This window comes from Hevea brasiliensis, chromosome 11 (genome assembly GCF_030052815.1).
Source record: "Hevea brasiliensis isolate MT/VB/25A 57/8 chromosome 11, ASM3005281v1, whole genome shotgun sequence".
Taxonomy (NCBI): Eukaryota; Viridiplantae; Streptophyta; class Magnoliopsida; order Malpighiales; family Euphorbiaceae; genus Hevea; species Hevea brasiliensis.
In genome coordinates this window covers 968731-994485 of record NC_079503.1, presented here as the reverse complement: position 1 = coordinate 994485, position 25755 = coordinate 968731, and the positions used below count along the sequence as shown (strand labels likewise).

Genomic DNA, 25755 nt, shown 5'->3' with positions numbered 1-25755 from the left:
CATTTATAGAGTTATTCATCACACACTCTTAAATTTAAAAAATAATATATTTTTTTTTATAAATAATGAGTGTATCATTTTTTAATTCATGATGCATCTAATTCGAGTGAGGTTATAAGAATAAAACGGTCCGTTTCGTAGTTTTTTTTTTTTTAAAATACTTTTCACGAGTTATGTATTTATTTAGAATTTTAAATATATACCATAGAAACTCCTGAGCTCTTCTTCAAAAGTCAATTCTCTCTCTATATTTCTCTCTCTATATTTCTCTCTCTCTCTCTCTGCGTGTAGAGCTGAAGCAAAGAATCCATTCTTGCTCTTGCTATTGAAGCCATCGTACTGACAATTTTCGCATGGTAATTTGATTTTCTGTTTTCTTGTTCCCATTTCCTTTTTTATCAATTTTCGCGCTGCTCTTTCGAATCTCCACACTTTCATCAAAGTTGGGTTTTTCTACTTTTTCCCCGGAAAGTTAGGGTTTCTCATTTCCCTTCCTTCACATGCGCTAATTTATTTCTTTTTTTCGTAATTATTGACCACAATTCATCTTTCGGTTTTGGGTTTTTAATAAACTTATTTTATTTTATTACGAAAATTTTTGCTGCAAGAATAGCAGTTTGTATTTTGCTTTTGTAATCAGTGAGTTATATTGAAATTTGAATCGTTAATGAGGTAGTGCTTGCTTTGATTAAGGTGAAAGCCTTACGTTTGGGAATTTGTCTCGCTTGTTTATTTAATGATCTTTAGAGATGCTTATAATAGTGGTTGGTAGCGGACGCATCTAGGGTGTTTTGTGGGTTTGAGGTCATCACTAGTTTACTTGCTATTCAAAACTGAAATCTTGTGAGGCATGATTCCTGGTGTTTGGATTGGGCTTTGATGATGCGAAGACATGGGCTTTGTAGATGCTAGGGAGGGACGAAAAGGAAAAAAGAGACAGAGCTTCTTACCTAGCATGTCACTTTGTTAGTAGAATAAATTATTTCAACTAAGCTTATCTAATATTAATAATATTCTCATTTTGGATTGCTTAAGGGAGCTATATTTTATCAATTCAGCACAATGAATGCTATTTTCCCCCAGTTACTAATTCACTCTATGTAGTAGTTGATAAACCAACCAAAGTTAAAGCATAATTATCGGCTGTAGGGATTTTGCAAACAAGCTCCTTTCTGCTAGTTTGCATGTCCTAGTATACTTAGTTACTTACAATACTACAGCTAGTGCATACCTTTGAAATTTGTCCATCAGACCATTTATGCATGTGCAGAAATGTAAACATTATCATTAATTCCTATTGAGTTTTATGGAATTATAAATTTGTGATTAATCATATGTTCTTATTTTGCTAAGTTCTTGACTGGTTGTTTACTTTTTCTTATGTAGGCAAATAGGCATACCATCATTCTGATGCAGACCTCTCAAAATAGATCGACTAGAACATTTATGGATTATGATTCGATAAGTCAAGCTATGGATGGTATATAATACATATTGTCTTTTTTATTATCATGCTATCACCATCTTTGTAATTGTCACCATTCTTTTTTAAATTTAATAAGTGAAGTTGTTATCGATGCTTGAGAGTAGTCAAGGCCCTTTTCCATAATGATCTGATATGAGATATACTATTCATGGAATTTTCTTTTACTAATGTTCTAATTTCTTTTTGTCAAAACACTTGTTTCAAGCTAAATGCAATAAAGCAAGGTAACTCTTCTAATGGATTATGAGTTCATGGTCTGTCTTAGGAGTCTATCACTCATTCTATGTGCTTTATTTCATCCAAAGCACTCTTACTTTGGAAAAGAATTGAGATATTTGTTAACAACCTTAGTTGTACCGTGTAATAATAGCAATATCGTTCAGTCTGTTCTTTATCTGGGCTTCATCCAGTTCCCATGGAGGGAATCCTGTTTCCCTTTCTAACACTTTTTTATAGTTTTGATAGTATATGCTATGTTGTGGCAGGGTGGTTTTGATTCAGCCAATGTGAAATTGATTGGTTCCTAGTTTCATTATTTTTTTTCTTCTTTTAAGTCTTTCATGGCATTGCTGTTTTCTGTCCTGTGGTTTTAACATTTCTGCTTCTTACCAATTGTCACAATATTTTTTTCGGTAACTGTGCAAACCATCCATTCTTAGAAACTCTTTCCTTTTATTAAGGCTCAGTGTATTTACAGGTATATGTGGACTATATGAAAGAAAACTTAAGGAACTAAATCCAGCCATCAGAAATATCACTTATGACATTGCAGATCTCTACAATTTCATTGATGGCCTTGCAGACATGAGTGCTTTAGTGTACGCCTCTCTCTCTCTCTCTCTCTCTCTCTCTCTCTCTCTCTTACACACACGCACACACACACGTATATATCTATCTATGTGCATTGCAAAGCTCTTTAAAGCTAACAATTAAACACCTTCAGAAATCTGTGAAGATTACGTTGATGCCACTTATTTAATTTTAAAGAGGAAAAGGAAATAGATATTTGTTTGTGCATCTGTGGAGATGGTTGAAGACTATGTTCCTTTGAAGATTGAATATCTCCAGCAAGATTTCAGATGTCTGCCAAGATTGCTAATGTTAAATAGTAATAACTTCCCAAACAACATTGACAACTGCCAATGCAATTATTTGCTGATAACTAGCCTGGTGATTGATATGCGTGAATGCCCTTGCATGTTTCAAATTTGAATGTGTTATGGAATGAAATTCTTCCAATGAAAAATATTAGGTTCGGGTAATATGCCTGGCCATGAATTGGCCTAACGTAAGATTCTATGTTTTGATATTTTAGGGATAGAGAACTAAAGTCTCATCTTTTTCATGTTTGGTGATCTGACTTTATGCCTTTACCAGTAAATTTGAATACACGCTTGATAATAGCCTGGTAGAGTAACTGATATTTGCCATTTGCTTTTTGCTTGCAGTTATGATCACTCAATTCAGGCATATCTGCCATATGATAGACAGTGGATAAAACAGCGGACATTTCAACACCTTAAGAAATTGGCGCACTAGATGAAACGCTTACTGACCATATTATCTAATTTCTACCAAAGTTTTTTGTAGAATTAAATCCATCTGCAAAGTGCATATTTGAATTGTCATTTTCATTTTGGGTTTGGCTCTCAATCCCAACTTGTTTGATGTGGCAATTGTATCCTCTCTTTCCTTCTCGCTTCTATGTGCCTATATGAGTGATAACACTGGCTGTTCTATGCTAAATTTCTGATGAGAATTTATTGTTGTTTATTTGGTCAGTGTATCCTTTTGACGAATATTATTGTTTACGAGGTTTGACCTGGTAAATATATTGGTTGTTGCATGTATACTTTGGGTTACTTGTTATTTGATGCAGCTTTATGAGTTATTCTTAGAAGTTACAGCACATTGTTTATGGTATCACTCTGAAGAGAGGGATTGTTGGATGCAATTTTACCTTTGGATGTTCTGATATGATCTGCCAAGTTTGAACTTTTATCTTAAGCCATTTGGCAGTGTACAACGATTACCTGTAATTTTATTGTCTTTATCTTGCTTAGGGATGACAATTATTTCTGAATCCTATCTACCTTGCACCTGATTAATTTTCTCTGATTTTGTCCCACTTTCGATATTGTGTGAGGTGGGAAAGGGGAGAAGTTCTCTCTGTCCAAAATTCTCGAAACTTGCCTTGATAGTAATATATTATTATTTTTATTAAAAATTATTTTTTTATATATTTAATTTGAATAAGAAATATATGTATATTATTAAAAGTATGTTGCAAATTTATGTTTTTAACTTATAATTTAATTTTTCAATAGGTCTAATCTAGTTGAGGCCTCTCTCTCTAGTGGGATAGAGAGATCTCTATCAAGTTTTCAGGGTTCTAGAGACTTTGTACTCTAATCCTGTTGGTTTCAACAGCTATTCCTTGTCCTTTCGAGCAAGAGATGGTCATCCTTTCTTCGACCGGACTTGTCTCCTCATCTCTGGGCGAGTCCTTTCACCCGGGCGGGATTTTGCTCTCCTAACCTTTGGGCGAGGTTGTATATAATTTTGGTTTGTAGAAATATGGAGGTTACAGTTAGATAAGAGTAGAGATCATTAAATTAAGTTAGAGGATAGAAAGAAAAAATAGGGTAGGCTTAAATTGACTTGGAGGAGAGTGGTGTAACATAACCTAGAAATATTTATGAGTATTTGACCCAAAATCGTTTAGAATGGAGAAAGTGAATTCATATAGTCGACCTCAAATTTTTGAAATAAAGGCTTAATTGAGTTGAGTTGAGTTTCCTTTTATTTTTGCAGGTAAAAGGTAGAATGGTGAAGGAGCTTGTTATTTTTAACTTGCAATGTGGTTGTGTTCGGCAAGAGTTGTGCTTCGCTTTGATGTGGTTTCTGTCTTTTTGGTTCAAAACCTCTTGCAATGTGGGTGTATCAATGCCGTGAGGATGGGCATTTCAGGGGTCCTATCGCTGACTCACCTGAAGATTGCATGATTCTAGATGCGGATATTGTTTAAGCTTTGCCCATCGACTTTCGCGTAGATCGCTAGTTTTGTCGCTTAGATTTACTGAAGGCAGTGCTCTATTTTTCTGGTAAGGACTTCTTGGGGTAGCGCTTTTTGATTCTTCCTCTTTGTTCGAGACTCCGAGAGGAGCTGCTTGGTCTACTTTTCTATTTGAGATCCGAATGGTCCTCTTCTATGCAATGGTGGAGGCTAGCGCTAGTTTATTCGACTGCCTTCCACCTTGCTTTCCTTTCTATTCTATTGACTGCGTTCCTTGCTTTCCTTTCTCTTCTATTCGCTAAGGCTGTTGGAGTAATGGGCCTTTAAGCTTGTATCATATGGGCTTATGAGGAGTTGAGCCTATAGCCTGGTTTGTATTGTTGAACAAATTTTTCTGGGCCGTTAAATCTGTAAACCTGTGATTATGTGGGACTATGAGCTTAAGCATTGGGTTTTAATCTTTGATATACTTGGTTGTTGGAGCTCTTCCTTTAAAAATAAACTATATTATATAATGATAAAGTTACGTTTATAGAATCACGCAACCGTCATTTGGTTTAAAATTTAAAATAAATTGATTTAATTTAGATTGAAATATATTAAAATTAAGATTGAAATGAATTAAATCGAAGCTAAATTAAAATAGCTATGAAAATCATGCAGTCCGATTCTTCCTATATTAGAAAATACCGAAATTCTAATTTAAATTATCTCAACACTTGATCACAGAGAGGTACCTCCGATCAAAGCTAAGAAGAAATAGAAACGTGTGAAATAAAGCCTGATTTATTAGGTAGAAGAGGGGGGAAAATTCTCTTGAAACGTGATCGGCAAACTCCTTTCGAAAGCCTCTAGAATAGAGGTAGGAACAAATCCCCCAAACCAGCCACTAATAGGGAGTTGAAGAGACAAATTTCTGGAAAATCTAGAGCAAAAAAGGAGCAAACATAAATCCCCTGGCAGAGACTCTGCATTATCTGATAAAGAATAACGTTATTTCTGCTGGTAGGATGCAAGCTTATTGACTGAATGATTCGCATTGGTTTTTTTTTTTTTTTTCAATAAGTTTGGACGACATTGCAAGAAAAATAAATATAAGGTTTTAATTGAAAATATGGCACGTTTGGGGTTGTTTTTAAATTATTCCTTTATTTATTTTATCATTAAAAGAAGTTTCCTAACCGAATGCCAAAAGTTACTTCACTCCCTGTGTGTATGTTTCACTTCACATCCTGACTCGACTCCGAAACCTTCATTTTTGCAGCTGAACAAACCCTAGAGAGCCGCACTGATTCAATTCGCTCTACTCTGTTCAACTCGGTTCGTTCTCCATCTCTCTCGTTTTTTTTCTATGTCTCTGGTACCATATATACATTTGCTCCCGGCCCTCGTTTTTCTCTTGTAGCTCCGTGATAAGTTAATTTCGAAACTGATCTTGGTATCTTAGTTGTTTTAGCTTATTGGATTTCTAGTTTTGCTTCAGTAGCTCGAATGATATCTTCTGTAGATTGATATTAGCCCTTGGAATCGAATTGGTTTGTTAATTACGTACAATGTGATGACAAATTTGGCGATTTTTGAACATGGTTTAGGTTTTTATTGTTCGGAATCAGATGCATATTCTGATTTTAGTTTTTGTGCATATTAGGGAATTGTTTCGTCAGGAATTGATGCAAAGATGAGTTCCTTTTCTATTCCACGCAAAAAGACACCTTTCCAGAAGCATAGAGAAGAGGAAGAAGCAAAGAAAAAGGTATCCATTTTTTTTTTTGGGGGTTTCCAGTTGACCAGTTCAAAGTTGATGTTGTTATATTTATAAATAAAGTTAGTTTCTCAATGAATTGGTTTCCTTTCCTCTTAACCCTCTTTCTCTAAAGAGAGAGGATGATGAAACAGCTCGATTGTATGCTGAGTTTGTGGAGTCATTTCAAGGGGATGCACCTGGGTCCAAGACTTTTGTTCGAGGCGGAACCATCAATCCAAATGAGAGAGTAAAGACTGATTCTGAAGGTCAGTCTGGAAGTGTAACTTCTATCTGCTTATTGATTTTGAAATTACAGTTTCATTTTATATTATATTTTTTTCTTATTTTTTTCACACTATGGATAAATTAATAGTTTTCTACGAACACATTAATAAAAGTATGGGCCTTTTTTATTCATTCGCAAATGGCAGGTGAAAAGTCCAAAGATGGGGTATCTGGTCCAAAAAAGGGAAGTAGGTAAATAAATACTTTTGATTGATTATAAACTTGACTAGCCATGTTACAATATTGTTTCATAAGGCATCATAGAGTTAGGACAATTATATGGTGCTGATTTCCTTAGAGGTAGTTCTTGTTTGTTGGGCTTGAAAAATGAAAGATATAAGGAGATGAATTTAGTTGTTTGTTGTGCTTGAAGGCATTTGTTTTGCCAAAGTGGATTTTTACTGTGATTTGTTCTAAATAATAAAAGAAAAATGAAGAGGTTAAATTGATATTCGGATTAGCCCGCTCTTAGTTTCATTGTGTCCGAAGCTGCAAATGATCTTGGAACCTGGAACACTCGCTCTTTGTAATGAGATTTTCAGTTTGTGATTTGGAGTCTGGCCACTCTTTCACAATATTTTATGCTGTAGTTTTGTTTGAGTCTCAAAGTTGGTGATTTTTTAATGTCAATCTTGATCTATTTCAGTGCAAAGTAAAAAAGATTGTCTGTTTGCTATTTTGAGGTCATTCATGGATCCTGTCAGAACATCAGCATTAAACTATTGAAGAATATGAACTTTAATGCTTTCTCTTCATCTTTGGTAATCAAACTTTGAGTTGCTCCTTTGGGAAGTCATTGGTCATGAATTTTCATTTAGATTGTATTCAAACTGCTAAAAATTAAATAATTGGCTGAAATAGTTTCAGTGTTTAGAATTATGTGGTAATTGAGGGAAGTGAATATGACATTAACAAATCACCAACCCCCAATGCAACTTTCAATGAGATAAAAGGAAGAAAGTGGATATAAAAGTTTCAAAAATAATTCTCTCAGAAAGGTGCAGTGTGGAATGTGGTATTTATTTGAGATAAAAGGAAGAGTTACTATGTGATCATCTCAAAACGGCCACCACAAACACCCCCCCCCCACCCCCCCCCCCCCCCCCCCCCCCCCCCCCCCCCCAACCCAAATACAACTAACCAACCAAAATTTTTCCCCTTATTGACTTTCTTCAATAATATTTTTAGTAGTCATGAGATGCTTTTGAATTGTTGTATTTAAAATTTTTGGTAGTTTGAACTTTGAAGCATACTTTTTTTTTTGGTGTGCGTGTAACTTACTATTGAACAATAATAATTACGATTTTGTTCTAAGCAATTAATCAGTAGTGTTTTTAAGTTTATCATAATATTTATATATGTATCAGCATATATCATAGTTATTAAGGCGCGCCTCAATAGTCACTAGGCTCCAACCCTAGCGCCTTATGTGCCTAGGTGTGTGGCATAAGCCTCTAAATAGGCATGCCTTCCTTATTTTCACCTTTAGCGAGCACTTTCATTGGTAAAAAGCACTACTACTTAAGCTTGATATTTAGCGAGCACTTTCATTGGCAAAAAGTACTACTACTTAAACTTGATATTTGTCGATTTATAAGAATCCTATATTGACACACTAGTAAGTTTTTGAAATTAGCGTTAGTGGTGATAACTAGTCATTAAAATCTCATCAAATTAGCACACCTAAGATCGCAGACCTCTCATATTTCCATTGTCAATACTACTACTCTATTATTATCTTTTTTTTTTTTAAAAAAATGTTACATCTAAGCCTATTTCAAGATATATGTCAAAAGAAAAAGTAAAAGTATCGTCTACTAACTTGAAAACTAATACTCTTTTAGTTCTTGGAGATAAGGAAGATGATAAAGATATTGATTTTGAAAATGAGTATTGAGAGGATTGAATGTGTTTATGATTGCTTGACTTTAGTTTGGAGACATTAAAAGATTATTCAAGTTTCAATATATTAGTTTAAACTTTTATTAGTTTTTTATTTATTTATTTGGATTGCAAAATTATTATTACTTGAATGATTATTAGTTATTATTATTTTTTAATTTCGTGTTATTTGAAGTTTGATGCAATATTCACATTTATTCAACTATTATGGAATTAAATTTTTTTTTTTTACTTTTATGTCTCACCTCTAGCCGACCCCATTAAAATTTTGGGATAAAGGCTTAGTTGAGTTGAGTTGAGTTGAGTTGAGTTGAGTTTATGTCTTACCTCGCTTAGGCATGCACCTATGCCTTGCTCCTCACGCCTAGGTTTCAGGACCTCTTGAGTCTTAGTGCGCCTTGAGCCTTTAATAACTATGGCATATATATTAGTCAACTGTAGGATTTATCTGACCAATTGAGCTTAAAAAACTGTATTTTAACGGTTGTGTTTCTTTATGTTGCCCTGAGGTTTCTGTGAATGTATTTCTTCATTGAATGTCTTTGAATGAATTTTCAAGTGTGAAACATCAAGCACAATATGTGGCGGTCTACTCTCTTGAATTCTTTTGAGATTGCTATTATGCTATAGGGTTTCCAAATGTTTGTGAAATGTAGGACAATTTTGGCTTAATTTCAAAATAAAGGGCTGCAGTATATTATTCAGTCAATCTCTTCTCTTGCTGTATTGGCAACTCTAGGGAAGTAGAAGAGTACTAACCATTTACTTGCAGTTCAATTCCTATCTCTTCAGTGTTTACTTGCTGAGATGTTTTGCTATGAAAACTGAAATATTTATACAGTGCCTTGTGAGAAATCAGAATCTCAACATATTTTTGTAGGTATTTCACTTCATGATGTTATGAAGTATGCAATATCATAACTACTGATGTTGTGTAGCAAACCTACTTCCATTTATGAGTTACTATTCTGAGTTCTGACAGTGTAATGGGAAATTTTTTTACTAAGGTCAATCCTTGGGAAGAATACTTGCAAATAATAGATACCCTAAGATTCATTTTCATCCATGAACTGTGAAATGATAGAAATGTTTAAATTTGGTGAATAGTGTAAACTGGGTTTATAACCAAGCTAGTGCTTGAGTATTTGAATGCACTTTGATGCGCCCCTTGTGTATGAAAAATCAATATGCTAACTGTAAACAAGAGGTTAAGTGCTACTTTAAACAAAGTTTAATGTCCACTAGCTGTTTTTATCACTGTACACTGAAACAGGAATGGGACCAATATTAAACTCAAATAAGACACTTTCCATTAGTGTTCTGATGCACATTAAAAAGTTAAGAATAAAACACATGGGAAGTTTACAAGCAACTGTAATGCCAAATTATGTGTCAGTCTTTGACCAGGATGTTTATCTTTAACATTGCTTCTGCAGGTATGTTCCATCTTTTCTGCCACCTCCCATGGCAGTCAAGGGAAAAGAATCTGAGAAGAAGGTCAGTATTTTGATAGAAGTTGTGGCATCCAATTCTATTAGTTTTTAGGAAGTTTTTGTTTGTAATGTACATATTCCTTTCATTACTTTACAGAAGGAGGAGGAAAGACCAAAGGAGAAGGAAAAAGGGAAGACTCGGAATATAGATCATTTCATGGAGGAACTGAAGCATGAACATGAGATGAGGGAGAGGCGAAATCAGGAACGTGAGCGCTGGCGTGATGGGCGTGCCACTGAGATTTCTACTGTAAGTTAATCCTCACCCCCTCAACATGAGTAATCTTTTGAAAATGGGCAAATTGATTCCAAAATCTTGTCATTCAATGCTTCTCGTCCAAATTATACTCACAAATTTTGATAGATACATACATTCTTTACCTTCTTCCTTAAATTTGTTTTTTGGTTATCCCAATCAACTTTTGGTATATGTGATAATGCTTCCTACAGTATTATGTTTTGTATTACTCTTTGGATCTTCCATCTCTCAGAAACATGCGTGATGGATCAACATTTTAATAAGGTTGCTCTGTTTCTAGCCATCTAGTAGGTTTGATGAACTGCCTGATGACTTTGATCCAAGCGGAAAGGGATCATTTGATGATGGTGATCCACAAACTACTAATCTTTATGTTGGGAATCTCTCTCCACAGGTGGGCCGGTTATTTTGATACTTCTTGTCTTGTGACTCAATACTCATTAACACGTCATTATTTATGCCTTCAAACAATGCTAATTTTTTCTTGTTCTTATATCTAGGTTGATGAGAATTTTCTTCTGCGGACTTTTGGAAGATTTGGGCCTATTGCTAGTGTGAAGATAATGTGGCCTAGAACAGAAGAAGAGCGAAGACGACAAAGAAATTGTGGATTTGTAGCATTTATGAATAGAGCTGATGGACAGGCTGCAAAAGATGAAATGCAAGGTTTTTTTATTATTATTATTTAAATGTAATGTAACCTTTTTATTGAATTCTTGGGTCTCTAATTCTCTGTTGCATGGACTTGACACTTTGCCCCAAGGTACCTGTGCCATTTGTTGGTATGGAGTCTGGGACGAATGTAACATGACATGGCTTTGGCTCTTTGTCTACCAAAGCTGAATAAAATTTTCAAAATGAAGAAAAGGGGAAAAATGTAGGTAGAATGGTTGCAAAAGACAAGAGTTGTTTATTCCTTTGAAAAGACAAGTAATGATGAGACTTGGGAGAATATGGTTTTTGAAAGAGGCATTACCTTTTTGTAATTGAACAGCTACTTGCTTTGTTTCAGTGTGCTGCATTATCAAGTGTCACGATTTATTATTGATGTGCTTTGCCATTTTTTTTTTTTTGGTATTATCATGTACAACAAATGTTTTCTAAACAATTTTTTGAAACTAAAAAATTGCAGCTTGGTGAACTTAATTCCTTTAGCCAGTGTCAAGAAAGGGGAAAAGGGCTTTTTTGTTATGTGCATGATTTTTTTTTTAATTTCTTGGGCAGTTTGGTTGCTGAATGCTAAAAGTCCCACACTTTTATGCATCATTATGTGATAATATTGCCATCAAAGCCATTATATGATAGCTGCTTTCAAATGTAGTGAATACATCAAAACACAAATGTGATTGTAGAGAAATATTTCATGTCACAGGAGTTGTTGTGTATGAATACGAGTTGAAGATCGGGTGGGGTAAATCTGTAGCTCTTCCATCACAGGCGCTGCCTGCTCCACCACCAGGACATATGGCCATCAGGAGTAAAGAGGTCTGTTACATGTTCATGTGAACTCCTGAAGTTTATATTTGGTCGATTTATGAGCTTGCTGTTTTTCTTGAATTATTTACATTTTGTGGTGCATGGATATAAGTATGAACATGATGTTTTCATACTAATTTCCTCTTGAAAAAGGGAGCGGCCAATGTTTCATCATTTGATAATAGTCAAGTCTGCAACTCAGAGAATAGGTTTCTGTCTCCATGTGCTGTGATTCTGAGACATTTAACTTCTGTTTGATAGGGTGCCACTGTAATTCTCTCTGGTCCATCAGGTCCGCCAGTAACTTCGGTCCCAAATCATAACTCTGAACTGGTAAGTTCACAAATTTATCTTGCCTGCTTTATTTTATAATTGAGCCATAATATTTCACAACTCTATGCCCTATGAAAATGAAATGAAAAAAAAACATTGTGAGTGAGGAATTTCCATTTTTTTCCATTGCATGAATTCATTTTGGAGCTGATATGGGATATGCCACTATTGTGGAGCGGCACTCTAATTTGAACATAAGCAGTAGATGTTGATTCATATATATGCTTCAAGTGTGATATAAATGATTAATTTTGTTGAAAAACAAAAAATCAAATGTTTTAATTGATATTTGAATAGTGGGCTTAATAACATCTTGTTATGATCCATTCTTATTTTCAGTGATTGAATTCAGGTAACCAGATTTGGAAACATGTCTGTCTTATTTAATGGTTTTTTCATTTGTGAAGATTCGGATTTATTATGCTTAGTGCATATCTTGTTGATGGCTTGATTTTCATGTGTAGGTTCTTACTCCAAATGTTCCTGATATAATGGTTGTTCCACCTGATGATGATCATCTCCGCCATGTAATTGATACAATGGCTCTGTATGTTTTGGATGGAGGATGTGCTTTTGAACAAGCTATCATGGAAAGGGGCCGTGGGAATCCTCTTTTCAAGTTTTTGTTTGAGCTTGGCTCAAAGGAACATACATATTATGTTTGGAGGCTCTATTCTTTTGCTCAGGTACATCCTCTTACATGGTTCAGCTCAAGTGCCTTTGGAGGCAGAAATACAAAGTTGGTCATTCTCAAAAGCATTATGTCACATAAGTAGATAAGAGGGACTGAGCTGGAAATATAACTGAAGTAGTTAAGCAGTTAGGGAGTTAATAGAACTGTTATAGGATTGCATTATAAATAGGAAATGTACTTGTATAATTGTCAGTGAAGATCAATAAAGAATACTCTTTTCTCCTATTGTCTATTCTCTTTCTCTAATTCTCATCTCTATTCTCTACTACCTCTTCCTCTTCTTCTTCTTCTTCTCTCCTTTCTCTTCTAAATTCTTGGATCAGAAACCCTAATCTAAGGGATTCTGTGACAAATTGGTATTGAGCTGTTAGATCAGTGGGCAACCACTGGAAATTGTTTCATGGGAGTTGAATCTATGGCAGATCACACTTCCCAAATACCAAGTTCCTTATGTTCTTCTCTCTTCCTCTCTTCTTCCTTCTAATTCTTCTTCTTCTTCTCTAAGATTTCTTCCTTTCTTCGCTCTATTCTTCTTCTTCTCCTTCTTCTTCTTCCTTTCTCTAATTCTTCTCCCTTCCTCCCTGAAATTCTTCCCGTTCTTCCCTCTATTTCTTTTTCCTTTCTCCTTTCTTCTTTCTGTCAGTTTTTCTTCAAGGTACAAACCCTGAAATTAGGGTTTTGTTGGGAGTTCTTATTTTTTTTTTCCTCAAAATTTCTACTTTCCAAGAATCAGATCTCTATTATTTCTTGATTTTCTTTGTTTCTTGAAGTTCCTGAAACTCCATATTATACTGAAACCCTATTCTTGAATTTCTTCCTATTTTCTTGATTTTCCCTCAAAATTTCCTTTATCTGAGTTCCTATTCTGCTTTTGGGTAATCAGATTTCTACCCTTTCATGTTTTTTTATTTTTTGTTTTTTATTTTTTGAAGTTCTTCACGTGTGGGCTTTGCTTCCAATTCATTCCATTGGTGTCGCAAGATGCCTAGGAGTACGGTGATGAGTCAAGAAGCCATTAGAATGGATGAGCTTGAGGAGAAGAAGCCGATCATGCCAGAAGATATTGATAAGAAAAGAGAACAGAAAATGGAAGAAATGAGAAAAATAATAATGGATGAGATGAAGACTATAATGACCGGATTTTTTTTACTGATAAAGGGAAGGGAACTGTGAATGAAGAAGTGAAGGGAATGCGATTCAATAAGGGCAAGGCAGCAAGGGGATTCTACGAAATCCAAAGGAGCCAGCTAAGGGAATTCAAAGAGAGCAAGTAAGTGTTTCTTCTGCTATGGGAAATGGGGAGATAGCAGGGTTACTGCCTAATATCGAGTTAGTCACTTGTGATGGTAGTGCACCTAGGGTTTGGCTTAGGAAATGTTAGAAGTATTTATTTTGATATATATAAAGTGCCAAGGGAGCAAAGAATGAGAATTGCTGCTCTATTTTAATAGATAGGACAGATTCTTGGTTTCATAACTGGAGTAAGGGAAAGGCTAATCTGTTGTGGGAGGAATTTGAGAAGGAATTATGTATTAGGTTTGAGGATGAAGGAATGGAGGATATAGTTGAGGAACTCATGAAATTAAGTCAGGAAAACAATCCAATTGGAATTCATGGTGACATGGATATCAAGCTCCCTAATTAAAGTGTTGCAATTTTAGATAATGAAGGGTGTTGTGTTTCTAAATATACAACTTCTGTAGAAGACGCTATGGCCACCAGAGCTTTGCACAATCGACGTCCTATCCAAGTAAGATATGTTGGTGCAGTTGATACAAGTTGTTGTTGAGATTACTAAACAAACAAGTTATGGAAATGGAAGTTGACTTGAGGAATCTTTGTCATCATTTGTCAATGCGGAAGATGACTATTTCATGCGTAATGAAGTAAAAATTGGTAGCAGTGTCTTAGCATTGAGAAATTGTAATAATTTACTGCTCAAAGATGCTGAGTTTGAAATTAGGAGAAGGTAGAGGAAGAAGATGTTTTCCTTCGGATACTGCAATGATTTACTGCTCAAAGAGAATGAGTTTGAAATGAAGAGGAAGAAAATCAGACCCTTGCTTCAGCTATTTGTTTGCCAAATGCTCTCCAAGTTGCTGGTTCCAGTGTTATATTGCTGCAACAGAGGTTGCAACCAATGCTCACCAACAAAGCTCTGGCTGAGGTACCAGCTGAGATTGCAACCTTCATTCCTTTAGGCTCATTTCTAGATTTTCAACCTTCTTGGGGTCAAGAAGGTTCTAAAGGGAGGGCTACTGTTACATAAGTAGATAAGAGGGACTGAGCTGGAAATATAACTGAACTAGTTAAGCAGTTAGGGAGTAGATTAGAGGGCCTGAGTTGGAAGTATAACTGAAGTTGTTAAGCAGTTACGGAGTTACTAGAACAGTTTTAGGATTGCACTATAAATAGGAAATGTACCTGTATAATTGGTCATCACTGAAGATCAATAATGAATACTCTTCTCTCTTATTTTCTGTTCTTTTTCTCTAATTCTCATCTATATTCGCTGCTATCTCTTCTTCTCTTCTAAATTCTTGGATCAGAAACCCTAATCTAAGGGATTCTGGGACACATTATTTTCATTTCAAATAAGTATTATTATTTTGATGTTATTCTTGTCATGACCATCTGCCTTGGCATTTGTTTTATTGTAATGCTTATAATGTTCTGTTCTATAATTTGAGAAAAGATTGTTGTTATGTACTTATCTGTGCGTGTGAGCAAATTGAGTCTTGAGAATCCTTGGAATGCAGGGTGATACTCTTCAAAGGTGGCGAACAGAACCTTTTATCATGATAACTGGTAGTGGAAGGTTTGTAACATTTTTATGGATGCTGGTTTAGTTAATTTGGAAGGCACATATAAATTTATGACTATGTTGTACTGGAGAACAATGAAGATTTGATACTTTTTTTGTTTTTCTTTCCCTCTAGATGGATGCCACCACCTCTGCCCACAGCAAAGAGCCCAGAGCATGAAAAGGAGTCTGGTAACACATATGCTGCAGGAAAAAGCAGGGTATATTATCATCGTGATATCTGGCAGTGACATTACTTCCCTTATTCAGTTTTTTTTTTCCTTATTGATTTACTTTTTTGCAGCGGGTTGACCCGGAACGAACTCTGACTGATCCTGAGAGGGATGAGTTTGAGGATATGTTACGTGGCTTAACATTAGAAAGAAGTCAGATAAAGGAAGCTATGGGTTTTGCTTTGGATAATGCTGATGCTGCAGGAGAGGTGCTGCTTCATATCAGAGCATTTAACTTTATTTTTTGATACTCTGCTTCATGCGTTGCAAGCAAGTGCTGTTTATATTATTTACTTATTTATTTTTACATTGAACTGACAAAAGTGCTTGGCATGAGTCTCGTTGCTATGTTCTGATTGATGTTAACCTATGGATCATTTCAACTAGCCTGCATTTGGACACATTGATTATGATGGCATTCAAATTGCCATAAACAGAAATGGAAACAGTTTTTTCGTCAATAAGGAAGCAAAAGAATTAAAATAAGTTAATAAATAAGGAACGCAGGATTTTTTTTTTTTTTTTTTTTTTTTATGTTGGTTATTAAATGAAAGTGTTTTATGGCGACTTATGTTGCACATAAATTTTGGTTTCTGTGGCAGATAGTTGAAGTTCTAACAGAGAGTCTGACACTTAAAGAAACTCCAATTCCAACTAAAGTTGCAAGGCTCATGCTTGTCTCTGACATTCTACATAATAGCAGTGCACCTGTAAAAAATGCTTCTGCATACCGCACCAAATTTGAAGCCACACTGCCTGACATAATGGAGAGCTTTAATGACTTGTATCGTAGTATCACTGGGAGGATCACTGCTGAGGCCCTCAAGGTGATCTGTAGTTATTATTATTGTTTTCATTTCAATTCTCCATCTCTTTCATTTGTGTCCTCTTCTAATGTGAACCTTTTATCGGTTCCAACAGGAACGAGTTTTGAAGGTATTGCAAGTATGGTCAGACTGGTTTCTGTTTTCAGATGCTTATGTGAATGGATTACGGGCCACTTTTCTCAGATCAAGTACTTCAGGTGTTCTCCCTTTTCATTCTATATGTGGTGATGCACCAGAAATAGAAAAAAAGATCAACTCAGAAGATACAGGTGGAGGAAAAATCAACCAAGATGTTGCATTGGCAATGGGCAAAGGAGCAGCTATGAAGGAGCTAATGAGTCTCCCCGTTGCTGAGCTCGAAAGACGTTGCAGACATAATGGATTATCTCTTGTTGGTGGTAGAGAAATGATGGTTGCCCGATTGCTCAGTCTTGAAGAGGCAGAAAAGCAGAGGGTCTATGAGTTAGATAATGACTTGAAATTTTCTCAGAGCTATTCAAGTTCTAGTAAATTTTCAAGTGGGCACACAGAAACAAATGTTGAACCGGAGCCAGTGGGATTGTCAGGGTGGGATCTTTATGGGGAGGATGGGGTGCAGTCTCAAAGCAGAGGGTCTACATCTATAGCAACAGCCTTTCCAATTCCAGAACCTGAATTAAAAGCCTTCACAAAGAAAGAGAAAAATGATCCAGTTCTGCCAGCCTCTAAATGGGCTCGAGATGATGATGACGGCTATGATGAGCAAAAAGGAAGTGCTAGAGATTTGGGGTTGAGCTACTCGTCCTCTGGAAGTGAAAATGTTGGTGATGGTCCAGGTAAGGCTGATGATGAAATGGAGTTTGGTACTGATGCTAGTGTTCCCATGCCACCTGACATTGGGATGAATGAAGAGCAGAGGTATAATCCTTAAAGTGCAATTACATATCTTATTATTATTATTATTATTATTTTGCCTTTTCATTGGAATGTGTATTTTATTTATTGCTCATATGTACTGTATTTTTTAATGTAGCACTTGCAAGGCCCTGGATTTGTCATTTGCATTAGAAAGTGATAAAGAGTTTATGGCTTTTTTTTTATTCTAATATTTTTCTAAGCATCAGTATTTGGTTATGACCTTTTGCTGCTAATGGTTTATAGCACATAATGGTTCATAGCACATGCAATCTGTGCAGTTGTACCATTTGAATTTCACTCGACTTTGCTTATGATATTGCAGGCAGAAGTTGAGACGTTTGGAGGTTGCTTTGATGGAATATCGTGAATCCCTTGAGGAGCGAGGGATAAAAAGTGCAGAGGAAATTGAGAGGAAAGTTGCAATCCAACGGAAACGGCTAGAGTCAGAATATGGTTTATTGGAAGATGTTCCTGGGAACAGTAGTAAGTGCCCATTTTGCAAGCCTACTGAATCTTTTATGTGGATTTCCACTAATAAGAAAGTTTCATATCATATGTTGTTTTAGTTTTGCAATTTCTTTTCTTTGTTTATTTTCTTATTGGGCTTGTGTGATTTCATATTTAGATTATTGGTTTAGTGCTAGAACTATTATAGTTGAGAACTGAAAATGCAAAATATAGCATTATGAATTGTTTATTCATATAACATGAGCAACAGTTTCATGCAAGTCCAATTTTGTAATGCTTTGCGTTTGTAAATTTATCTCCTTCACTTTGCCATCACAGAGAGAACATCTTCAGAAAGGAGGGATAGAAGGGATGGTAGCCGTGAATCTTCAAGAAAGCGACACCGTAGCCAGAGCAGAAGCCAGAGCCCACAGCGGAAAACATTAACCAGGGACAATGAGAGGGAAAATGATTCTGACAGGGAGCGGGAAAGGCACAGGGATAGAAATAGAGCTCATGATTTGGAAAGTGAAAGGTGTGAGAGGGATCGCCATGAAAAGAGTGGGAGTAAAGAGCGGGATGATCACGACAGAGAGAGAGGTAGAGAAAGAGAGAGAGAGAGGAGGAGACGGGTAAAGTGAGCTAATTGGTTTATGGTGGCCAGACTGAGTTGACCCTTTCTAAATGCCGGTGCATGCAATACTATGGAATGGAGTTGGTCTGAGTGTTGAAGTGGGATGTTTTAAATGGAGATTAATTTGGCATACCAGTGTCTCCATGGAACGTCTTTCCAGTTTTGATAAATGATGTGAAAATGCCCCTTCCTGGGAACAACACAAGGGTGTAAAATGCTGCTTGTTAAAATATGTTAGATGTGTTTTTTATTTTGCCCTTAAAAGTATAACGTCATGGTTTTGTTCAGTGCTCAATGATTGATTCAATGTATGGCTGCAGCAAATTGCATACAGATTTCGCCATGACGTGTATAAATTCTCTGATGCCATGAATCTTCTGTTTTCTGGTTGCTACTACTGTTCGAGGGTGCTGCTGGTGTTAGGTTACCAAATGTGGTGGATTCTCCTGAATTGTGACACTAACAATCCACGTAACAAATAGCTGTTGGGAAAGAGGGTAATGGTTACACAAGATCTGGAGTCTTGAGTTCTATGTTTATTGTTTCGATTGTGCTCGACTTTCCATTGAGCCCCGAATATAGATTCTGTTAGGATTAGTTTAATTTGAAATTGAAATAAAATCAAAGCCAATCAAATTTGGATTGATTAAAATGGTAGTCAAATAAATTTGGAATTTATCGGTTTGATTTTAGATTAAAATTGATTTTTTAAAAAAAATAAAAATAATTAAGAAAAGGAAGTTGACTATTAAATCTAATCCAAATCGGATTAAATTAAAATTCAAACCAGAGGGAACCCTAGATCTGGTTTTAGTTTCTCTGATACTGAAATCAAATTTACTAATTGCAATTTGAATCGGATGGTGGCCAGCCCTAAACGAAGCCTCCCAAACCAAGTTTTCCATAATTGTAAGTATATGGAAAAAACAAAAGATAATGAACAGTACCTGAGTCGGTTTGGTTGCATTTAATGTCGGTTTGGTTGTATTTAATGTAATTATCCAAATCAAACTGATTAAGTCGGTTTGTAAAGTGTTGGAATTAAAATCAATAAAATAAATCACAAAATTAATATCTTCGATTTTTACGGTAAATGAATTAAATTCAGATTGTATTCAGTTTGATAATTTTCGTTGTGCTTTTTTTTTTTTTTTTTTAATTCTTTAGATTCATGCAACACTTTTTAAAGTTTTTATAACTCAACTCTTATGTGTAAATTGATTAAATTGAATAATTAAAATTATAAACATTTATTAATTGAAAAAAATACAATTTAACGCATTTAATTTCGTATTAAACTTCTTAATAATGTCTTTACAAATTCTTTCATACATCATATAAAATATTTACTTACAATAGGGTGTTCATGGTCTTCTTTTTTCATTATTTTCAGTAAATATCAGTTCGAATTGCATTGAATCGATAATTTTTAAAATCAAAATCAAATTAAAATATATCGATTTATATAATTTCAAGCTCATAACTAATGTAACTCAAATAAAAACTAGGATTAGTACGATTTCATCGGTTTGGATGATTTCATATACGCCCTTATTTATAACTATGAAAGGAGAAATTTTCAGATGGGCATTGCACTGTTCATTTGTGAATAGTAACATTCATTTCCTCTTTTTGCAGAGCATAAGATATACAATAGTTGAAATTCCAATAATATATTTAGTTTTCATATCTAAAAAATTCAACGTCCGAACCCACAACTCGATTATTAAAAGAAAATGTTTAAATTCTAACGAAGGCGGCACATCACATGAATTGTGATCTGCATATATATACAAGCTTGATTTATGCTAATGCTTATTAACAAAAACAAGAAAAGGGCATCAGGAATCCTAAAAAGGAAAATTTATAATAACATGCTGAAAAATCTTTCATTCTATTCACAGGGGATGTCAGTACGAAGTGCTACAAAAGTTGCAGAAGGCCTTGCTTATGATCATGAATGGCTTTTCAGCTAAACCTGCTCAAACAAAATCTAATCTAGATTTACATTTTTAAAATTGGAAAGAAGATGAGTTGTAAACCCACAGGAGTGAAATAATATGAATGACTCCTATGGACGAAGTTTTCTTAGTAACCACTTCTTTCGCAGCGTAACGTCCAGTGCCAAAAATGTCTTTGCCTTTTTGTCATCTTCAAGAAGATCACAAGCATCCAACAAAAGTTCTTCATCTATGTCTGCTATAGCTTGAAGTGCATCAATTGCATTTTCTATTGTTCCACTGTTCTTGCCCTTTTTCTTATTCACTGGTGTTGTTACTGCTTCTGCTGTCCCAGACAAGGTTGTGTCCTCTTTGCCAATTTTCTGTACCTTGCTAGAATGTTCGTAGTCTGATGGTGTATTGGGTCTCTTTCGCTGTTGATCAGATATTTGAATATCCTCCACCGGAAACTGTAAATCTCCAAGTAGTACATCCACCCTAACTTCTTCAGTCTCATTTTCAGTTTGCACCTGTAGACACTGATCTCCAATATTTGACACCTCGTTTCTTTGAATTTGGCATAGATCAATATAACTCTCTGAGACTTTATTCCTGTATGCAATGGCATCTGGCTGTACCTGCAAAATTTTAAGCAAGAAGATCTTGCAATTGAAGGACTAACATGAAAAATCAGCTCATTTATGCAGGCAATAAAAGTTCCCAACTCAGAATGATATGGTGGTCATTTTCTTGAAGAAGCATGACATGCAACTGCACACAGATGGACGCATGACTGTGCACATATACAATAATAGATCTCACTCCCCCCACAGAAGACGGTAGCAGCAGGATGATGCTGCTACCACTGTCTGTGAGATGATGGTCCAGACCACTCTAGATGGGAAATGGAGAATAGTTTGGCACATGTCAATTAAAATACGAAAACTGATACCAAGTGAGGAATTCACCTGAATATAAGATTCCCAGACAGCATCATCAGCAACTACCATTTGCTGAGTTACGTCCCATGAAAAACCACTACATTTAAGAAGACTGCTAATGTTGTCACTCTCTTTCATCAAAGTTATGTACCGACTTTCTAAAATGTATTTGTCACATACAAGTCCAAATTTTTCATTAAATGATTCAACCATGTGAGTCCATGCTTGTTCATTGAATGTGAGATCAATCTTATTCCCTCCATGCACCTGCTCTAACATAAGCTCAATAAAATATCGATCCATTCCTGGTTGCCAATCAATTGTCAAAGGATCCACGCCAGAATAACCTGCAAATTAGATAAAATATAGATACATGAAAGTAAATCAAGGTGTTTCAGGAAGAACAGGAGGGAGAAAAAAAAAGAATATGAAATAGCAAATAGTTGTAGTATGTTTCATCTTTCAGAGCATATAAGATTAATACTTTCCCTGGTGATCAAGCTACAATTTTGGAGTTCTTTCTTTACTGCATTAGGCAAAGAAAAAAAAGGGAAATGACATCTGCTTTTTACAAAATTCTTACATTTCCATTGGCAATTCCATTTTTGCATATTTCTTCTGTAAGGACCACATCAACTTAATTTTAGAGGCAATAGAATATTAGAATTTAGATCTAATGAACCTATAGATGATCTGAGTTTACTTTTGGGCCATGCACCATATAATATACTATCAAAAGATCAGAAGCATCAGGAGATATTTACCAATCACTAAACCAGGTGTTTCACCATTAGGGTCCACAATTCGAGCTAAACGGCTATATCTTCCATCAGAACTTTCTTGTCCAAATATAACACACAATTTCTGGTAGCTTGGCACAGTTTTAACTCTGTATGATCGAGCATCAGGGTGCGCCTGCATCCACAATATATGAGCAACAAAATAATACTTCATTAAATAAGAACGGAAAAGAAAGCAACTTACGTTGGTATAGGCATCCCAAACATGATCTTCAGCTGTTATCATTTCTCGCGTTTCATCCCATGAAAACCCACTATTTTCAAGCAAATTTTTTATGTCATTATACATCCTCCTCAAATGCTTGTACCGGTTTTTCAAAACATCTTTGTCATGGTGAGATTGGAATTTGACATTAAATGATGCAACCATGTCAATCCAAGCCTGGCTTATGAATGTCTGTCCAAGTTTATTTCCTCTATGCACCTGGTCCAATAACAAGTCAATAAGATAACGATCCATTGGTGGTGTCCAATATGTTCTTGTACGATCATTACTGGCAGGAGCTTGGCTTCCCTTACCTTCACATACAGGCACAAAAGTCTATTTGTAAGGACAATTTTCATTCATCAAAATCTCTCTGAAATCGTACATGAATCATGCAACCGACTATATGATGACACATCTGATAAGAATTCACAGCAGTACAAAATTTATAACTTCCTAATCATATTTACATCACGGAAAGAAACTAGGGAAGAATGCCCATGCCTGATAGAGTCAAGAAATTCAAAACTAAGAAGGCAACTTCTAAGTTGTAACAAGGAAACTGACCGCACAAACAACATAGGATATAAAAGTTGCAATTCACCAGTTTTTATTTGAGAATTTTCCACTTCATGCTCTTTTTCTTGATGTAAATTAGTGTCAACTCCATCTTCAGTTGCATCACCAAATATAAGGGCCAAATCATTGCAATTTGGCAAGGTCTTCATTCTATATGCTCGTGCTTGTGGATGTGCCTACAAAGTGGGAAATGTTACTTGAAGAAAAAGAAAGAAACCAAAAAGAAAGACAAGAGAATTACAATTTTGCAGACCTTGTACCTTAATATAAGTATCCCAAACATCATTATCAGCTACAATCATTTGTTGAGTTTCATCCCAGGTAAAACCATTTTGCTTAAGTAGAACCTTCATTTCACCATAATACTTCAACAATTTCTTGTATCGATGTCTTAAAACTCTTTTGCCATGTTGAGGACCAAACTTTGCATTGAAGGAGGCAAGCATATCAGTCCAAGCTTGTTTATTAAATGTACTACCAGCTTTATTGCCTTTTACTATTTGGTCCAGCATAAGCTCAATGAAATACTGGTCCATAGCTGCAGTCCACTCTGTCCTTGGGTGTTCATTATTTGATGGGGCAAAGTTTCCTATTGTATCACCTACAATTTTTTTAATATATACACACAAAACTTATAAGCAAAATTCACCAAACAAGTTATCATATGGAAACTCAAACCATAACAGAAAAGTGACAACAGTCAAAATACAAATTCAGAACTTTGGGCATCTCAATTTGGTTTAAAAAGTGATGTTGGAAACATTTGCCATTTTTAAAGATTATGTGGCAAGCTATACATCTGATTATTGGGTATGGGTATCATCCATTTTTAAAGATTATCAGCCACAAGCATGGTGTCAAAGCTACCAACTAAAATAAGTAGAAAAAAGCATTAAAAGAACTGCAAAAGCAGCCTATTACGATAAATATTAATTAGATACTCTCGCTAAAAAAGAAACCAATCTGTATCAAGGCTCATGAAGAATAGAAAATACACACCAATGTTTGCAGCTTGGATTTCATCATCAATGTCTAAATCATGACTCGATCTGCTGTATCTTCCATCTGCAATGGTGTACCCATATATGAAGCACAAATCATTAAAATTCAACACTGCTTTAGTCCTGTAGGAACGAGCATCTGGATGAACCTGCATGTATCTTGTGTTATTTAGGAATTATGGCACAGAAACTTCTGTTGATATTAATGAACAGAAAGAAAATTAACCTTTAGGTAAGCATTCCAGACATAATCATCAGCTACTACCATCTCTCGAGTTTCATCCCAAGAAAACCCACTTTGACCAAGAAGATTCTTTACATCATTGAATTGCTTCCATAAATTTGTATAACGACTTTTTAAGACGTCTTTGTCATACTGAGATCCAAATTTTGCATTGAACACTATAAGCATGTCTGTCCATGCCTGCTTGTTGAAGGTATGGCCAATCCTGTTCCCTCTATGCATCTGTTCTAACATAAGGTCAATGAAATAGCGCTCCATTGTTGGTGTCCAATATGTCCTTGAACGATCATTGCTTGTTGGGATTTGGCTGCTCATTCCTTCTCTGATAGGTTGCAAACAGAAGATGGCAACACTATAGTTTATTTCATAAATTAGAAAAGAATAATAAATAAAGCAGCAAAGAAGATGAACCAGATTTGAATAAATATATTTGGTGAGATTCTAAGGCTCATATATTGGAATCAAAAGGAAATGGAATACGTAGCATAAAAGATGAACATAGAAAGACTCAAAACAAAGATTTTTTCATAATAAACATCAGTACCTTTGTGCTATTGAAAAGAGTAGAATAAATGTTAGTTGAAGCAGTATAAGTAACCATTTTCATAAAATAAATAAATAAATAAACCATCAAAAGAAATAATGCGAGTAAAGTAGAAATAAAAAAGAAAAATCTTATTAACAATCAAAGGCCTTCACTCCATCAAAATCTTGTGCTGTTCACAGTATAGCCAGTGTACCAATAAACAAGAAAGAAAGAAATGAAGCAGAATTTCAATAAAAAGAAAAGAGCTTGGCATCGCAACCACTTCACTAAGATTGGTTCCAAACAATGAATCAATGCAACACATAGGAATTCAACCCAACAGAATTTTCAGAATTACAGCTTTTCTCTCATGATTATAGCACTACGAAAACCACATTATAAAAAAGATTCAACATGAAAAATAAGCATAAAATTTAGGGGAAACTAGGTATGATTTTGCAGTTTCAGAAAGAAAAAGGAGGCAGCTTTATAACGGTGAGAAATGTTAAGGAGGCTTTTACCTGTTATTGTTAGTTGGGTGGATTTTGCTTGCAAGAGTTTGGCGCCTAAGAAACAGAGAATGGTGACAGGTGAAGAGTTTAACCCTAATCCGGAATAAGGGAACGAGCCGTCCTTCCTGTTTGGTTACAGAGGCAAAACGCCATCTTGATGTTTTCATATTTCTAGGGCTTTGTTGGGTCTAAACCCATGGACTGAACTTGACAGAGCTAGCCCAATTTAACAAGCATCTCCATTATTCCATATAAGCATTTTACTTGAATTGACAATTCACTAAAAAAAAAAAAAATACATGTATATAAAATACAGTCACAAATAAAATAATTACAAATACAGTCCTATATTTGATATTTAATTATTTGGATTGAATATTTGAATGAGAAATTTAAAATTTTAAATTAAGTTTTTTAATAAAATAATTATAAATTACCTTGATATCTTTATTTATTTATTTATTTTTGTATAATTAAC

At 35.1% G+C, this 25755-nt stretch overlaps 3 protein-coding genes across 4 annotated transcripts; 2 read left to right on the top strand and 1 right to left on the bottom strand.

Annotated features, from left to right (window-relative positions):
• The first annotated feature begins 196 nt into the window (after positions 1 to 196).
• On the top strand, positions 197 to 3336 carry LOC110673871 (enhancer of rudimentary homolog). Its single transcript, XM_021837102.2, has 4 exons — positions 197 to 356; positions 1387 to 1480; positions 2184 to 2304; positions 2935 to 3336. The coding sequence occupies exons 1-4, from the start codon at positions 354 to 356 to the stop codon at positions 3023 to 3025; spliced, it is 309 nt and encodes a 102-aa protein (XP_021692794.1). The 5' UTR covers positions 197 to 353; the 3' UTR covers positions 3026 to 3336.
• Positions 3337 to 5663: 2327 nt separating this feature from the next.
• Positions 5664 to 18862, top strand: LOC110673847 (protein RRC1). Its single transcript, XM_058129567.1, has 18 exons — positions 5664 to 5822; positions 6151 to 6255; positions 6380 to 6512; positions 6678 to 6723; positions 9870 to 9930; positions 10024 to 10176; positions 10466 to 10579; positions 10686 to 10851; positions 11558 to 11670; positions 11923 to 11994; positions 12459 to 12680; positions 15448 to 15506; positions 15628 to 15712; positions 15796 to 15933; positions 16327 to 16551; positions 16646 to 17448; positions 17771 to 17931; positions 18235 to 18862. The coding sequence occupies exons 2-18, from the start codon at positions 6181 to 6183 to the stop codon at positions 18534 to 18536; spliced, it is 2928 nt and encodes a 975-aa protein (XP_057985550.1). The 5' UTR covers positions 5664 to 5822; positions 6151 to 6180; the 3' UTR covers positions 18537 to 18862.
• A 1508-nt stretch (positions 18863 to 20370) lies between these two features.
• On the bottom strand, positions 20371 to 25442 carry LOC110673874 (uncharacterized). Of its 2 annotated transcripts, none has more exons than XM_058129564.1 (9): positions 25287 to 25442; positions 24222 to 24591; positions 23994 to 24144; positions 23255 to 23595; positions 23020 to 23170; positions 22395 to 22729; positions 22175 to 22325; positions 21438 to 21757; positions 20371 to 21107 (listed from the first exon to the last, which is right to left on the bottom strand). In XM_058129564.1, exons 2-9 carry the CDS (start codon positions 24552 to 24554, stop codon positions 20601 to 20603), a joined length of 2289 nt encoding a protein of 762 aa, XP_057985547.1. In that variant the 5' UTR covers positions 24555 to 24591; positions 25287 to 25442; the 3' UTR covers positions 20371 to 20600. The 2 variants fall into 2 exon arrangements, with proteins under 2 accessions (XP_057985547.1, XP_057985548.1); XM_058129565.1 differs by having other exon boundaries at positions 24222 to 24561.
• Between the last annotated feature and the right edge of the window lie 313 nt (positions 25443 to 25755).